Here is a 16,970-nt window from a genome sequence, read left to right on the forward strand (position 1 = left end):
TCCAACTTTGCAACCCCACGGACTGTAGCTTACCAGGTTCCTCCATCCATGGGATTTTCCAGGCAAGAATACTGGAGTGGGTTGCCATTTCCTTCTCCAGGAGATCTTCCCGACCCAGGGATTGAACCCGGGTCTCTCACATTGTAGGCAGACGCTTAACCGTCTGAGCCATCATACACATATATACATTTTTTTTTATATTCTTTTCTGTTACGGTTTATCCCAGGATATTAAATATAGTTCCCTGTGCTATACAGTAAGACCTTGTTATGTATTCATTTTATGTGTAATAGTTTTCATCTATGGCTTTTGTTATATTTTTATCCTCCTTCTTAAGACCTAAGTATTCCATGACCTTTCAACTTATTAAGAGTAAAATCCTTATTGTGAGATAGAGCTTTTTCTTATTAAATAAAACATTCTAGCTTACCTTTGTACATATTATCATATAGAAATTATTTAGAAAGATTACTATGCAGGCATCTTCAGTTCAGTTCAGTCACTCTGTCATGTCCGACTCTTTGTGACCCCATGGGCTGCAGCACTCCAAGCCTCCCTGTCCATCACCAACTCCCGGAGTTTACTCAGACTCATGTCCATTGAGTCAGTGATGCCATCCAACCATCTCATCCTCTGTCGTCCCCTTCTCCCACCTTCAGTCTTGCCCAGCATCATGGTCTTCTCAAATGAGTCAGTTCTCATCAGGTGGCCAAAGTATTGGAGTTTCAGCTTCAGCATCAGTCCTTCCAATGAATTTTCAGGACTGATTTCCTTTAGGATGGACTGGTGGATCTCCTTGCTGTTCAAGGGACTCTCAAGAGTCTTCAACACATAGTTCAAAAGCATCAATTCTTCGGCAGTCAACTTTCTTTATAGTTCAACTCTCACATCCATACCTGACTACTGGAAAAACCATAGCTTTGACTAGGTGAACCTTTGTTGGCAAAGTAATGTCTCTGCTTTTTAATGTGCTGTCTAGGTTGGTCATAACTTTTCTTCCAAGGAGCAAGCATCTTTTAATTTCACCTTTTAATTTCACCATCTGCAGTGATTTTGGAGCCCCAAAAAATAAAGTCTGACACTGTTTCCCCATCTATTTGCCATGGAGTGATGGGACCAGATGCCATGATCTTAGTTTTCTGAATGTTGAGTTTTAAGCTAGCTTTTTCACTCTCGTCTTTCACTTTCATCAAGAGGCTTCTCAGTTCCTCTTCACTTTCTGCCCAAAGTGTGGTGTCATCTGCATGTATGAGGTTATTGATATTTCTCCTGGCAATCTTGACTGAATCTTGTGCTTTCTCCAGCCCAGTGTTCCTCATGATGTACTCTGCATAGAAGTTAAATAAGCAGGGTGACAGTATACAGCCTTGACATACTGCTTTCCCTATTTGGAACCAGGCATCTTACTTGTTACAGTTACTATTCAACATTTCTTAAGTACCAGGAGTATTTTGAATATGGGAGAGTACCCAAAAAGGGGGACAACATGATCCTGAAAATAGGATATAACCAAGTGCTTACAAATTAATTTTAAAAGCTTTTAATATCTATTTCTTTCACTAGGTATTTACCTTGTTAAATTATAGTAATAATAATGTCTGTACTTCGGAAATGCTAACTGAATAACTAGCATTAGCAGGAAAGAATCATCAATGGAGTGGTTCACTGTGAGCCAAGACTTTGGCTATGGCGACACTATCAATGCAGTGTAACGGAGAGCAACATGGCCTGGTAGAAATAGAATGTGAGCCATGTACAGAGTTCTGTTTTCTAGTAACCACATTAGAAAAGCGTTTGAAAAGGTGAGACTAATTTCTTAAAATTTATTTTTAAAGGTGAAATTAATTTTAATAATAGAGTTTATTTAATCCGTTAGATCAAAATGTTATTTTAGCATGTAATAAACATTTAAAATTATTAAAGGGCTATTATTTTACATTCTTGCCATTCCCAATAAGTCTTTGAAATATGGTGTTTATTTTACAAATATAGCACATCTTAATTTGGACACGTTTATTGGCACTGTTTGATCTATATTTAAATATCCTAAAATTTAGGTGAAAAAGCAGATTCACATACCCAGTTTACTCCAAACATGCATAATTTTTTCAATAATTGAATCAGCAACTGTTTTAGAATTTAAATTAATTAAAATTAAAGTAAAAATTGAGTTCCTTGGTCTCACTGTTCATATTTCAAGTACTTAGAAGCCATATGTAGTTAGTGGCTACCATTGGTTAACGTAGATACAGAATATAGCTAACAACTGAAAATGTCAACTAAAAGACCCTGGATCAAGCATATTATTTTAGCATAAATTTTAATGTGAAGGGGATGATATAAATTAGCAAAAATTATTTTATTGTATACAGGGATAACATTTTAAGTGAGGTTTATGTCTGAGTGTCATATGGTCTGCATCATTTTCAGAAAAACTGTGGAGATAATTACAAACTTATCTAGTGCTCAATTTGTGGTCTTCAGGTTGAGATTCTGTTATTTCCTGGAAACTGCCTTATTGCTGTGATTGGTGCTCATTAGTGGGGTATGAAATCTGCCTAGTGGACCTTGAGTAGCATTTAAAGAAAATAAGAAATAGTATTGAACAGAATGGAGAGTGTATCAGAGTGCTTCATGTGTGTAGTCTAACCTTTGCTTCAGTTTTTTAATTTTTTAGTGTGTATTTTGTATGTCCATGATCTCAATGAAAAAATGAATTGTTAATGTGGGGCTGCAAAATTTTTGAGAATTGTTTTCTGGGGCATGCTTTTGATTGCTGATATACTAAATATTTCCTACAGGTACATATGTCTAAACAAAACAATAATCCCAGATAACTGTAGGTTTAGTAATGAGGTATAAGTAGGATTAGAACACATCAAGTGAGTAAGATGGCAAAACGTAAAGTGATATGTAGTTACCTTCATAGACACAGCATAGGCTTGTAGTGAATTTCTTCCTCAATTCTGAGTTATTATGAGTAGGCAGATTTGAATTTATGGTTAATAGAACATGTTATTGATTTGGTAATTTGTCTTCTAAATTTTCGTTTGACGGTAAGTCATCAAATTTAAACTTGGGGTTGCATCTTAATTTTTAAGAAGAATCTTGGCTTCTTGCTAAGGTAAAAGTATAGTGTTTAGGCCTCATTTACATGAATTACAGGAAAATGGCACTCACAATCTTAAAGCATTTTAATAAATTGAATAATGTTATATATTTAACCATTCCTATAAGTTAATATTTTAATTTTAATGACACTTGATATTTAGTCTTGCCAGATAATCCATTCAGTTCAGTTCAGTTCAGTCGCTCAGTCATGTCCGACTCTTGCGACCCCATGAATCACAGCACGCCAGGCCTCCCTGTCCATCACCAACTCCCGGAGTTCACTCAAACTCATGTCCATCGAGTCCGTGATGACATCCAGCCATCTCATTCTCTGTCGTCCCCTTCTCCTCCCGCCCCCAATCCCTCCCAGCATCAGAGTCTTTTCCAGTGAGTCATCTCGTCACATGAGGTGGCCAAAGTATTGGGAGTTTCAGCTTTAGCATCAGTCCTTCCAATGGACACCCAGGATTGATCTCCTTTAGAATGGACTGGTTGGATCTCCTTGCAGTCCAAGGGACTCTCAAGGGTTTTCTCCAGCACCACAGTTCAAAAGCATCAATTCTTCAGCAATCAGCTTTCTTCACAGTCCAACTCTTAAGATGTATCAAAAAATGAAGTCCAATAAATTTAAATTAATTTAAAAAAAAAGGAAGACAGGTGCTTCCCTGGTGACTCAAGTAGTAAAAAAAAAAAAAATGGAGTCAAATCATACCTGGGAGTGAGATTGTTTTTTTGACAAAATGTAGATTTGTTTGTTAGTCTATTTATTTAAAGCTGTTTCCTCAGAGTTTTTTTTATTTTTTTTTCAAGTTTTATGTAAGCCTCACGAACAGTTTGCTTGAAATTCTTCAGTGTGGAGTCAACATGTCAAATAACTTTTATGCAATGTACATATTTGGTATGCTTTTTTGCCACAAGAGGCTGAAAACTTGGGCAGCACTTACTGTCATGCTTTAAAAAGGCAAAAATTGGCAAAAATTATGCCCGAGTCAGTGCTATGCAGTCACTGTACTGTGTCACTGTTTCTTTTGTGACAGTTGGTGCTGTCATAGGGACTCTTACATAATAGACATACAATTTAGATACAACAAATAACTTAGATTGCCATTTCAACTGTACTTCTAACTTCCAATATTGTTGTTAGTCACTAAGTTGTGTCCAACTCTTTAGCGACCCCACGGACTGTAGCCCACCAGTCTCCTCTGTCTATGGGATTTCCCAGGCAAGAATATTGGAGTGGGTTACCATTTTCTTCTCCAGGGGATCTTCCCAACCTGGGGATTGAACCTGCGTCTCCTTCATTGGCAAGCGGGTTCTTTACCACTAAGCCACTAGGAAAGCCAATATAATAATATTAGGACATATTTTAAGGTACTGTGTGTTAACTGAGGCTTCTTGCTATGATTTTCTCTTGGCTAAATGCTTTTATATAGTGCAATACAGGTGTACATGAATATCAACTTTTTGAAATGCTGTCAGTGTAGCATTGAGGGAAAGGAAAGAGGAGGAAGAAGAGACAAAAATAACATTTTATAACTTTCTAAAAGCAGGAGGACTATACTAATTTGACATCCCATTAAGAATATTATCCTACTGCTTAAAGTGTTCCAAATGAACTTTGTTAGAAAGGAAGATAGAAGCCAAATATTATGTAACAGGTTCCTTTACCTCTCAGAATATGGGCAGAGGAATATATAGGAATCTGTGTACCTTTCTGCTTTTCAGAGGGAAACTGTAGAAAATAAGTCCCCATCCTCCTTTATATATACATATGTGTATATATACACTGCAGAAAACTGTATTTGGGAGAAACTCTGTGCATGAATGCTGTAGAGGTATACATTATATCTTACCGAATGTAGAAGTCAGGGAAGATAAATTGGAGTGACTTCTGCACTAAGCCACAAAGAATTAGTCAGTGTCTAACAATAATTACAGGACATTCATACTTAAAAGTATTAGTATTAGAAAATAGTTTACAAAGTGGGCTTTTGAGAATTAAACTAATTATATCATCACAAAATAATAGGAGGCAAAATGTCTTTCAGTTCAGTTGCTCAGTCATGTCCGACTCTTTGCGACCCCATGAATCACAGCACGCCAGGCCTCCCTGTCCATCACCAACTCCCGGAGTTCACTCAAACTCATGTCCATCGAGTCGGTGATGTCATCCAGCCATCTCATTCTCTGTCGTCCCCGTCTCCTCCCACCCCCAATCCCTCCTAGCATCAGACTCTTTTCCAGTGAGTCAACTCATCGCATGAGGTGGCCAAAGTATTGAAGTTTCAACTTTAGCATCAGTCCTTCCAATGAACACCCAGGATTGATCTCCTCTAGAATGGACTGGTTGGATCCCAAAGAAATAAGACATACTTTATTGGTAATAGATATTTAACATAAATAGTATATTAGTATATACGTCTTTTTTTTTTTTAAGTTCTCAGCAGAAGAAGGTGGGCTAGGTAAGAAATTGTATATTGTATATCCAGCAGTTCCCAGGGAAAGAGAGAACTTCCAGGAACTTGAGCTTCTTGGTTGTTAAAAGTGTGTCCTCTATTGTAGGGTGAGATTCTTCTCTGAGATATACCACAGCTGGAGTGAAGTATTAACTTGCTTTGCCCCATTGTCCATAGAGCATAATTAATGAGTGCAGCCTCAGGATCACAACCATTCCATGTTCTATTTCTAAACTCATTAGCTGACCTTTGATGAGATTATGAGACTTGGTTTCTTCATTAGTATAATAGGACTAAAAATTAGCTATGTGCTAGAGAAATTGTGAGAAATGAATAGAGTGTTGAACTGAACAGTTTAACTGGCACATGATGCTTGATAAAGTTACAAAATGTGATAAATCATAATACTTCAGTATTCTCAAATGATGCTGCTTAGTGTTAGTCTGTTTTCAGGAACCTAATAATTTTCAGCAGGTTTAGAAAAGCTCTGTTTCTGAACTGTAAGCCGCTCGAATAAACCTGCTACTGTGCCCATCTCTGAGATTTGGGGGCAGTATTTATGGCTGACTTCCTTGAACATTTACTGTGGGTCAGGTACTCTGCTCACATGCTTTACCTGCCATGTCATCTAAGCCTCACAAATGACTCTTCGAGGTAGGTATTACAGTTCTTCACTTTTACAAAGAGAAAATTAAAGCTTGGAGATGCTAGGTAATTTGCCTAAGGTCACATACACAGTTCGTTAAATGGCAGAGCCAGAAATTGAGCCTTGGTCTGCCTGTGTTTTCAGACATTATGCTGAACTGCACAGGATTCAAATCAGGAAGACCTGGTTTCAGATTCAATTCCACTTAGTTTTAGGAATAAATATGATTTTAATCAAGATATTTTTGCCTTTCCGAGCCCCAGAGTCTGCATCTCAAACACAGTGTGAATACCTCCATGTAGGCTTGTTTGGAGGATTAGAAATAAGAAACATGAAGTGCCTGGCACAGCTTCTAACACATGTCAGAGACTCAGCAAGAGGTGACTGTTATTATTTGGGGCTCTCTAGATCGCTTTCTGCCTTCCGCCTTGGCAAGAAATCTCTGTGTCTCTTTCAGATAAAAATAAAACCTTTATGCTTTCAACTGCAGATACATGCCAGAAAATAACTTGATTGTTTACATTAGAAAACAGCTGAGGCTGTTGACAGTTTTAAGAGCTGACATTTCTCTTACATAGCCACATAAAATTTTCACTATTTTTACTTTTATTGTGGTAAAAATATATGACAAAAAATATGCCATTTTAACCATTTTTAAGTATGTGGTTCAGTGGCACTGTTGTGTAACTGTCACCACTGTCTCTTTCCAGATCTTGTCCCTCATTCTAAGCAAAATCTCTCTAACCATTAAGCTGTAACTTCCTCCCCTGCCCTCAGACCCTCTAATCTAGTTTCTATCTCTGTGCATTTGCCTATTATGAGTATTACATATTAGTGAAATCATATAGTATTTATCCTTTTGTGTCAGGCTTACAATTTTTAGGGTTCATCCATGATGTGGCATGTATCAGAACTTTATTCCTTTTTTATGGTTGAATAACATTCTGTTGTATAAATATATTACATTTTGCTTATCTCTTCATCCGTTTGGGACACCATATTAGCCACGTGCACTTTTAAGCTCTTATTAGAATTTGGATTTTCTCATGATAGAGATCCTGAAAATACTTTATTATCACTTTTTAATTAAAAATTATACTCTAGTTTGAATTCATTTTTGGTCTAAACTAAGTTAGGGATTGGGGGTGGGAGGAGACAGGGACGACAGAGAATGAGATGGCTGGATGGCATCACCGACTCAATGGACATGAGTTTGAGTGAACTCCGGGAGTTGATGATGGACAGGGAGGCCTGGCGTGCTGTGATTCATGGGTTCGCAAAGAGTCGGACACGACTGAGCGACTGAACTGAACTGAACTGAAGTTATTCTTAGTCAAGTTAAATCATTTTACTTTTTATATTATGTATCTGTTAATGAAGAAATATAGTATATATTTTAAGGAAAATGATACCAGCCAGATTTAAATATTTTTTATATTTGATAAGCAGTACTTTTATTCTGAATCAGATAAAATATTCCAGTTGTAACATAATTGAAAGCATGTGATACAGTCAATGTACGGCTCTTGTTTTGTTTTATACTTTGTTTTCCTATTGTTTTAAAAAAATTACTTAAATATGATATTTACTGTACACATTTACTGTTTCTAAAGAGCAAATAGCATTTCTATTTATTAATTTGGAAGAATTTACAAAATTCTTATCACTGTGTTTTTCTCAAAATTGCTGAATTGTATTTGATTCAAACCCAAAGCAAAACTTGGCAAGCATAAAATACCTAACTCTGGCTGGCATCATTTTTCTTAAAATATGATATACTTTTGGATGAGAAGAAGGGAAAAACATGACTGATGCAGGGCTTAAAGTCTATTTTGTATGTCTTTAAAATGTTACAAGGACTCTTGGAGTAGATTTACATTTTTTCCAAGTCTAAACTAAATAGCCTAGAGTTAATCATGGTTCTTTTTTTAAATTGAATAAAAGAAATCTGCTGACAATTGTAAAGTACTTTTCAGGGCTTATTTTTAGAAAGTAAAGTATGTAATGAGAATACATGGTACCTGAATTTTCCCCCATATGCTTTTTAAAAAATTTATTTTAAAACTATTCTTTAATGTTTTCATTTGTAAATATTGCTGCTGCTTGGCCATATAAGGACTTACACAAGTAACTTTCACTTGTCTGTTACATGTCTAGGGATAAGATGAATGATTGGTTTTAGCAGACAACCTTATTTAACCAATAATTTTCTTTCATCAAGAAGGTGGTTCCAGCATGTTGCACCATTAGAATATCTTGAGAACTTCAAAAAATACTTCAATATTTAGGCTTAGTCCTCAGAAATTTTGATTTCATAGGTCTACAATAGGAATTTGACAAGCTCCACAGGTAATAAACATGCACCCAGGATTTAGAACCATTGTATTCAAGCAGGAACCAGGTGAGGTGGGGTAGGGTTGTGAGAAAAGTAGAAATAGTAGGAGTGAGCCTTCGTCATTTCTGTCTCTTCCATATTTATAGTAAAACAATCCAAGAGAAGAGGAAAATCAAAGATCACTGAAAATCTAGAGTTCAAAAAATGAACTAGATTTTTCTTTTTGTCATTGTAGACATTGAAGGACTTGAATGAGACTTAAATGGTTCAACAAAAGATGCTCTAATGGATGACAGCGAAACTCCTGCATATAATCTGCAGATAGAACCACAAGATGGGTGTCATCCTGGTGACGGCGTGGAAAGTATAGTAACATGCTTGCCTTCTGCATCAGATGAAAATGAAAATCAACTTGATGGGGATGGGCTTGAGCTTCTGACCAGCAGTGACAGTGCAATGGGCAAACCTGAAGTGTTTGAGCAGGACAGTCTGAACAATAATGAAAGCTGCACACCAAGCTGTGAGGTGGCTGCAAGTGAGAACTCGGAAAACATTTCTTGTGAGAGCCCCAAAGACGGGCAGGCCTTCTTGAGAAAGGACCACAAGATACCTGGAAGCCGAAGTTCAAGAAGCAGAAGAGGCACTGTAAAGAAGCTACCACAAGGTATTTTTTTTTAATTATTATTTTTAACTAAGAATAAACAGTCTTCCCATCCCACACTGTGTGTATTGTCCTGCTTCTTGCTTTTCTTCTGTTAATTTGTTCCAGAGCTAGTTCTGCGATAGCACGCACAAACCACAGCTGTGTGGTATGCCATGTATGTGACATGTGTCTCTATAGTGTTCATTGTATGGGTGTACGATGAAGTATTTAACCACTTCATGGCTGTTCCTAGTACTCTATAATAAATGTGTTGAAGGTGGCGTTTTTTGTACGTGTCTTCTCACTAGATGCTTTTAATGTATATGTGTGTGTATATATATATAGCCTTTTCCTATATCTATTAGACGATTTTCTACCAATATCAGCATTAAAAATTTCCTTCCGTTGTCACTTTGGCTTTGATTTCTAACCAGTGAGTTTATGGGCTAGTCCAGTCTTACACAGCTCTTTTGGATCTTTACATCTCACTTCATTAATGTATATTAATATACATCATATAACAATGTTGAGTAAGACATCTAGCTTTATATTACTTTGGTTACAGAGTATTTTTCATCTGGCATATAATTTGGCAGTTAAAATTTGGAGCTATGGACTTTTTTTGCCTGAATCATAAGGCACCCTTGCGAAAAGGCAGCCTCTGGTTATATTTTGATCAGAAGCATGTGGGTCTAGAGGGTTCTGGACGCCTTAGTCTGGGACACCTTAGTGTAAGCACCACTTTACCAACAGCTGCAGCCTGTGTGAGGCTCTGGAGAACAGAATGGACAGTCTCATCTGCTCTCTTCTACTTCTTTCACTGATTGAGAAAGATGGTCAGTCTGTCCATATCCTGTTTTTTATTTGTTTTTGTTTATTTGGAGTAAAATATGAAACTTCTCAGTTTCTACAAATCCTTGTTTATTCAGTAGGGCAGTTTGACAACTTTTTGCTGTAACTCATCATTTGGCTTTCCAATTAATGGATCCTTTTTTCTTAGTAGACGTAAAGCAAAAAAAATTTTGTTGAGAGATTTGAAAGCATTTTCTTAAAAGACCTAAGTGTAAACAGATGATATATACAGTGCTATTTGTATGTAAATTGATTCATTCTGTAAACATAAGTCAAAACCTTTCTAATGTGACCTTGTGATGCTTTTAAGAACTGAGACCTAGTTGCATATGTGTAACAGTCATAGCTTCAAGTTGATGGCTCCTTTTATTTCTTCCATGGTCTTACTCCAGATACCCTAGGTGTGATTATATAATTTCAAGTTATTTAGTACTTACTCTCCAATGAGCAGATATGTGTAGAATATATGATTTACAAAACTTAGAGACACTTTTTATACAGATTATTTTTTAAATTATTTTATATACCTTTAATAAAATGAGTTTAAGAGTATAAGAAAACTGAATTATGAGTTGTAAAACCTAAGTTCAAATCTTATTACTTCTGGTTCTTGGTTACTTGGGGAGTCTTAACTATTCTGTATTTTAGTTTCCACATCTGTGTAATGATGATGTTCATCTACTTATATCTACAAAATTCCTTTTGAGCTGTGAATTTCTCAGATTTCTGAATCGAGATGGTACAGTCTAAACTCAATTAAAAATTGGTAATTCCTCTCTAGTGTATCTGTTGAGTTTTTCATGTGTAAGCAATACATTGGTACATTTTTGTTTTTAAACATCAACTTTAACTGGAGTACTACAAAAGCCCTCTGCAAACATTTCTTCCATCTTACGTTTTGCCAATACATTCTGCACGTTAGAATTAAAAAGGCCGAGAGTTTATAGTTAGAGTCTAGACATGAGCATATTTACTCTTCACTATTTAATTCCAAGATCCTACATAAATAAAGTCTCACAATTTTGCAGATAAGTACTTTTCTAATAATAGAATAGCTTCTCAAATGTGATTTGAAAGACATATAGAACATGATGTTCAATCCCAAACCAGAAGTAAGTTTTTTATAGCTGGGTGCCCTCTCAACAGTTGGTTTTTAGAAACCAACATTAAGGTGAATTTATTTATTATTATGCTTACAGGTGGTGCTAGTGGTAAAGAACCTGGCTGCCAGTGCAGGAGACCTAAGAGACGTGGGTTCAATCCCTGGGTCGGGAAGATCCCCTGGAGGAGGGCATAGCAGCCCACTCTAGTATTCTCACCTTTAGAATCCCATGGGCAGAGGAGCCTAGCAGGTCACAGTCCACAGGGACTCAACAGACACGACTGAAGTGACTTAGCACACATGCACACATTATGCTTAATTTGTAGTAATTTTTCATGTATCCAGTAGCCAGCACTAGGGGGGAAACAATTGGAGTAATAGTATTAGGAGACATGAGACATCATTATTTACTGGTTTTCTGGAGGCCGCATTTCTGTAAATATGCTGAAACCTGGAACTTGTCCCCAGGAAAATCCAGTTGTCATTATATTATGAGAATTTTTTTTTTCCTTAAGAGAATGGAATCCCCTTGATATAGTCAGCTAAACAGGGTTTCAAGCTGCATTCCATCAAGTTTTCCTTGTGGCTAAATCTGGTGGAGCTTTAGGTAAATATCCTAAAAACAAGTGAAAATCAATATTTTTTTTTATTGAATTATAGTTAAAACCAATAAATTTTTAACAGCTTGATTGAGATATAATTCACATACCATATAATTCACTCATGTAATAAAGTGTACAATTTAGTGATTTTTAGTATACTCACAAAGCCATGCAGTCATTACCATGGTCAGTTTTAGACAGTTTAGTTTATTTTCATTACCACAAAAAGAAACCCCATACCTCTTAATAATCATTCCATTTACTCTGCCCTGAAACAACCTATGGGAACTCTCATGGGCATTCATTTAAATTCCCTTGGAGTTTCATGAAGTTCATTTCTTGAAGTACTTTTTCAGATCTGCTATATATAAAATCTAAGTGTTGAGTTTAGGTTACTCAGACAGTTGTGTGCCCTAAGTGAGCCTTTTATATGAAAGGAGAAAGGAACTAATGGTTTCTGAGTTTAAGACAATCTGGCTGGATACCGAGGTGCTTAAATAATAAGGTAAGCTTATAGAACCAGACCATGGCTTTGTGTGTCTCATTAAATTTTCTGAAGTTCTGCTTCTTTAGCAACTCAGCAAAGCAAGCAACCTGAAAGAAGTGCTGTTCTTTCCTCTCAAGATAAGTGTCCTTTGTGGCATCTGAGAAGAAAATAGGATATTCTTTTGAATATGTTTATGTCAGAGTCTGCTATGATGACACATTCCTACTAAAACACTTAAAACATAGGTGATTTAGGTAGTGAAAGGAGTGGTCTTTAGCCTTGTTTGAGTCCCATGCCCCAAAAGTCATGAAGTATTAATAGTAATTTTCATGTCTTCAGTCTTTCAGTTGTAGCCAACTCTTTGCTTCCCTATGAACTGTAGCCCGCCAAGGCTCCTCTGTCGTAAAATAAAGTTGTGGCTATTTTTATGTCGTTCCTTCCTTATAGTGACATTGAAAAAAAAAGTCTTCATTGCTGTGATTTCATGTTATGATTGTTAGAACCATTGCATAACTAAAAATTCCTCAAATCGCCTGTGTATGCTGATGCCTGTCTTGGCCATGAATTTGGGAAATGAATCAGAAATAAATTTTAATACGTGAGTATGTAGTTTCTATGAGAAATTTGCTGTGCTTTGTTCCTTTTTCCTTCCAAAATTTCCTCTTTCGAAGGTTCAAGTTAGTGCTATGAAAATAGAAGAGTGCTCAACAGTTAAATATCTTCAGTTGTTGGCTAAACACATTTAAGCAGTTAAAAGGAAATATTCCTTCCTTTTTCCTTAACATTACATACTAGTATTATGAGAGACAAGGTTGAAAAATGAGTCAGCTCCTTTCTGACCTGACCTGGGTTAGAGGGTTATCTCATGTAATTATAGCGTAATTACCGTCTGCTTGGGGCAACACATTCTCCTCCTGTGCCCTCAGGTGGCAGCCTCTGCCTTTAGAGGGAGCAGCACAAGGCTATGGTTAAGATTGCAGGCCACAGTCAAGCTGTGGTAAGCAACCTGAATCCTCTCAACCTGGGTCCTTATAAATTAATGGCTAAGTATTAAAGACATAATAGAGTGAACCCAAGCACTTAGGAGACACTCCAAGTAGTAGCACAGTTTTCAAGGTTGAATTGTTGTCTGATAGGATAATTATCTTTGTCAACTAAAAAAAAATCACAGCCTAAAGGTTGAGAATCATACTTTCTTTGACAGACAAAACTGAGAACTTAAGCCCAGGATGCAGCCTCTCATATAGCTCTACAGAACTGCTCCAAATAAGCAAGGGAGGAGCCAAGATACATAGGAGTTTTCGCAACAAAGGCCAGGTAGTGGGAATATTACAAGATCACTGTTAATTAAAGAAAACAAGACATCACAGATTAAGGAATTCAGTGCTTTTCTACAAATGGGAAGATGTAAGGGCTTGCTGAAATCATCCATTTGACATGCACCTCAGCTCTCTGGGACCAATATCCTGTGCTTTCTTGTCCTGACTCTTCTGGTTACCTCATTGGGGTGGCTACAGTGGCTGACTACTAGATAGTGGGCATCCAGTTTCTATCCTGAGTTCCCTCAGGGTTCACCTTCTGGGCAGCTATAATGTGATGGCATGATGGCTTGATGGCTGCAACATCCTGTGTTTACTGATATGGCAGGTGGAATTTTTTTTCCTCTCTCTGACAGCCTGTGGGCGCTCTCATGGGCATGCATTTGTTAAATTCCCTTGGAGTTTCATGAAGTTCATTTCGTGAAGTACTTTTTCACATCTGTTGTATATAAAATCTAGTCTAGTAATTATTAATAGAAGTGAAGCCAAAATTCTGGAACTTAAGAATGCAGTGATTGAAATGAAAATTTCACTTAAGAGGATTCAACAGCAGATTTCAGCAGGCAGGAAAAAGAATCCGTAAACTATGCCCCGAGGCATGGATTTAAACTAAAATGCTCTGAAGAATACTACTGTATCATATTTTTGTATGATAGAAACTTTGAGGTGTACATACTGTTGATTAAGAAACATCACCTCAATCTTTGGTAAGTAATATTATTTTTGTCTTAGAGATGGGGGGAGGGGGAAACACATAACTATTGCAGCCTCATAAAGATACGTTGGTTGAGGAGTTTAAATTCTGTAGAGCTCCAGGAAGACAATTTGGTAGTTCCTTGAAAAGTTAAACAGAATTATCATTTAATCCACCAATTCTAGATATGTACCCAGAGTAATTGAAAGTAATGCCTCAGATACCTGTACACCAGTGTTCAGGGCAGCATTATTCAAAGTAACCAAAAGGTGTTAGCACTGCAGATGTCCATTGATAAAATATGTGAAGAAAAAAGTATATGTATATATGGAAACATTGTTCAGCCTTAAAAGGAGTAATAATCTGATACATGCTGCAACATGGATGAATCTTGAAGACATTGTGCTGAGTGACACAAGCCAGACACAAAAAGACAAACATTGTGTGGCTCTACTTACATGAGGTACTTGGTCTAGGCAAATTCATGGAGACAGAAAGTAGAGTAGAGCTGTTGACTTGGAAAAAAAAGTGCAACCTAGAAGAGAGATTGTTTAATTTGGCAGACTTTCTTAGGATTTAAACCAGGAGTCATCCTTTTTCCAGAGAGACTATTCCCAAGAGGTAAGGTAAGAACTGGGAAACAGAGCAATTTTTACAACAAAAACCAGACGAAAAATTACCGTTAAATAAAACTAGACCTCTCAAGTTAATGAATTTAGTGCTTTTCTGTGTATAGGAAGATGTGAAAGTCTGGGCTCACTGAAATCATTCCTTTGATATGCATTGTAATTATCTAGGGCCTGTATCTTGCTTTTTTCCATCCTAAATCCCCTCAGGATGCACCACTGGGGAGAGGCTGCCGTGGCTGGTATCAGTGGCTGGCAGGTTGTTTGTGTCCATCCTGAGTTCTCTCAGGGCTTACCAGCTGGGCAGCTGCAGGGGCTAATGATGTGATGGCCACAACATTCTTTGTTTACTGATATTGCAGGCAACATTTTTCATCCACAGAGGATTCCAGATGTAAAGCAGGAGGGGAATGGGGAGTTAGTGTTTAATGGGTACAGAGTTTTTGTTTGGGTGATGTAAAGTTCTGCAAATGGTAAGTGGTAATGGTTGTACAACATTGTGAATGTAATGTCACTCTATCGTACAGTTCAAAAGGGTTAAAATGTTAAGTTTTATGTTACATATTAAAAAATCACCAAATAATTCATAGAGTTCCAAATTCACTGTCATGGACATATTTAATTTAATTTGATTGCAGCTTGCTGAGTTTTAAAAACAAAAGTTCTTGAACATTTTCTGAGCATTTAGTGTATGTGTGCCACCGTGATACCTGCTTTGTATGAAATATCTCATTTAATCTTATTAAGTACCACGATTAGCCTCAGTCTCTAGAGGAGGAATCTGAAAGCACTAGAGGGGGACTCTGAAAGCACAGAGAGAAGTAACTTGCCCAGGATTGTACTGCTGACAGGTGACACCCTCAGGATTTGATCCCAGGCAGTCTGACTTCAACTGAGCCTGATTGTTAAACTGCACTGTTTGACATTTTCTAATTTTGAACTATGTTTAAAGAAAAGTTCTGTTTCATGTCCGACTGAACGTACTTTGCCACAGGACCATTTCACACATACTTTCTCTCTGAGTGTATTGCCAGCCATGCTTCTTCAGAACAATTCCTGCCTACCAGCCTTAGCAAGATGAAACATGAACAGAGAAAAGGGTGTTGGTTCACCCTGAAGGAAGTGATGGAGCTTGGTTTGTTTCATTAATTGTCTCTGAATTCTCAGATTTTTATTTGATCTAGCCTCAGTGTAGTGAGAGGGACTGTCAACAATTGGGTCAAGGAAAGTTTTGGTGTTTTGCTTTTTATTAATTTAGGATAAAAATACCTTTGTGCTAAGTCACTTCAGTCTTATCTGACTCTTTGTGACCCTGTGGACCATAGAAAACCTACTAGGCTCCTCTGTCCATGCAAGAATCTCCAGGCAAGAATACTAGAGTGGGTCGCCATGCCCTCCTCCAGGGGATTTTCCCAACCCAAGGATTGAACCCGCTTCTCCTCCCATCTCCTGCATTGGCGGGTTCCTGGAGTTCTTTACCACTAGCACCACCTGGGAATCCCCACTGACATCTTTTAGTCTTCTGGACAGTTTCTTCCCATTTAGCCAGAGCAAGCTGATTAAAAAAGCACGAGGATTCCCTTTAACACAAACTAGAAGTTCAAAGTTCAAGCCTCATCAAGTATTCTCTTAAATACATCAAGCCAATCATCATTCCCTGTCCTCTCAAACCATTTTTTGAACACCTTGGAAATCTTCATCCTGCCTCTTGTTGTCATTTAGTCATCCAGTCATGTTCAACTTTTTGCCACCTCATAGACTGTAGCTCACCAGGCTCCTCTGTCCGTCAAATTTTCCAGGCAGGAATATTGCAGTGGGTTGCCAGTTCTTTCTCCAGGGGAAAGTTTTCTTTTTTTTAAGCAGTGAATGTAGTTTTGTTTCCTAATATCTTTCTTCGAAAACTCAGTGTTCTTAGTTGAAAGTAGATAGATCATGGAATTGTGAATCAATAGCAGTGTTAATTTCAGTTCAGTTCATTCGCTCAGTCATGTCCGACTCTTTGCAACCCCATCAGCCGCAGCACGCCAGGCCTCCCTGTCCATTACCAACTCCCAGAGTTTACTCAAACTCGTTTCCATTGAGTTGGTGATGCCATCC

General features: G+C 37.3%; 1 protein-coding gene across 1 annotated transcript in view; it reads left to right on the forward strand.

Moving 5' to 3' along the window:
- Positions 1-16,970, forward strand: part of CNST (consortin, connexin sorting protein) — a 98,593-nt gene that overhangs the window by 24,422 nt on the left and 57,201 nt on the right. The window contains exon 2 of the mRNA XM_055419739.2: positions 8,784-9,212. Within this exon, the coding sequence (XP_055275714.2) occupies positions 8,834-9,212 (379 nt within the window). The 5' untranslated portion in view covers positions 8,784-8,833. The remainder of the gene's footprint in view (positions 1-8,783; positions 9,213-16,970) is intronic.

Source organism: Moschus berezovskii, chromosome 17 (genome assembly GCF_049115385.1).
Source record: "Moschus berezovskii isolate FMDL1 chromosome 17, NW_MosBer_1.0, whole genome shotgun sequence".
In the NCBI taxonomy this organism is placed as follows: Eukaryota; Metazoa; Chordata; class Mammalia; order Artiodactyla; family Moschidae; genus Moschus; species Moschus berezovskii.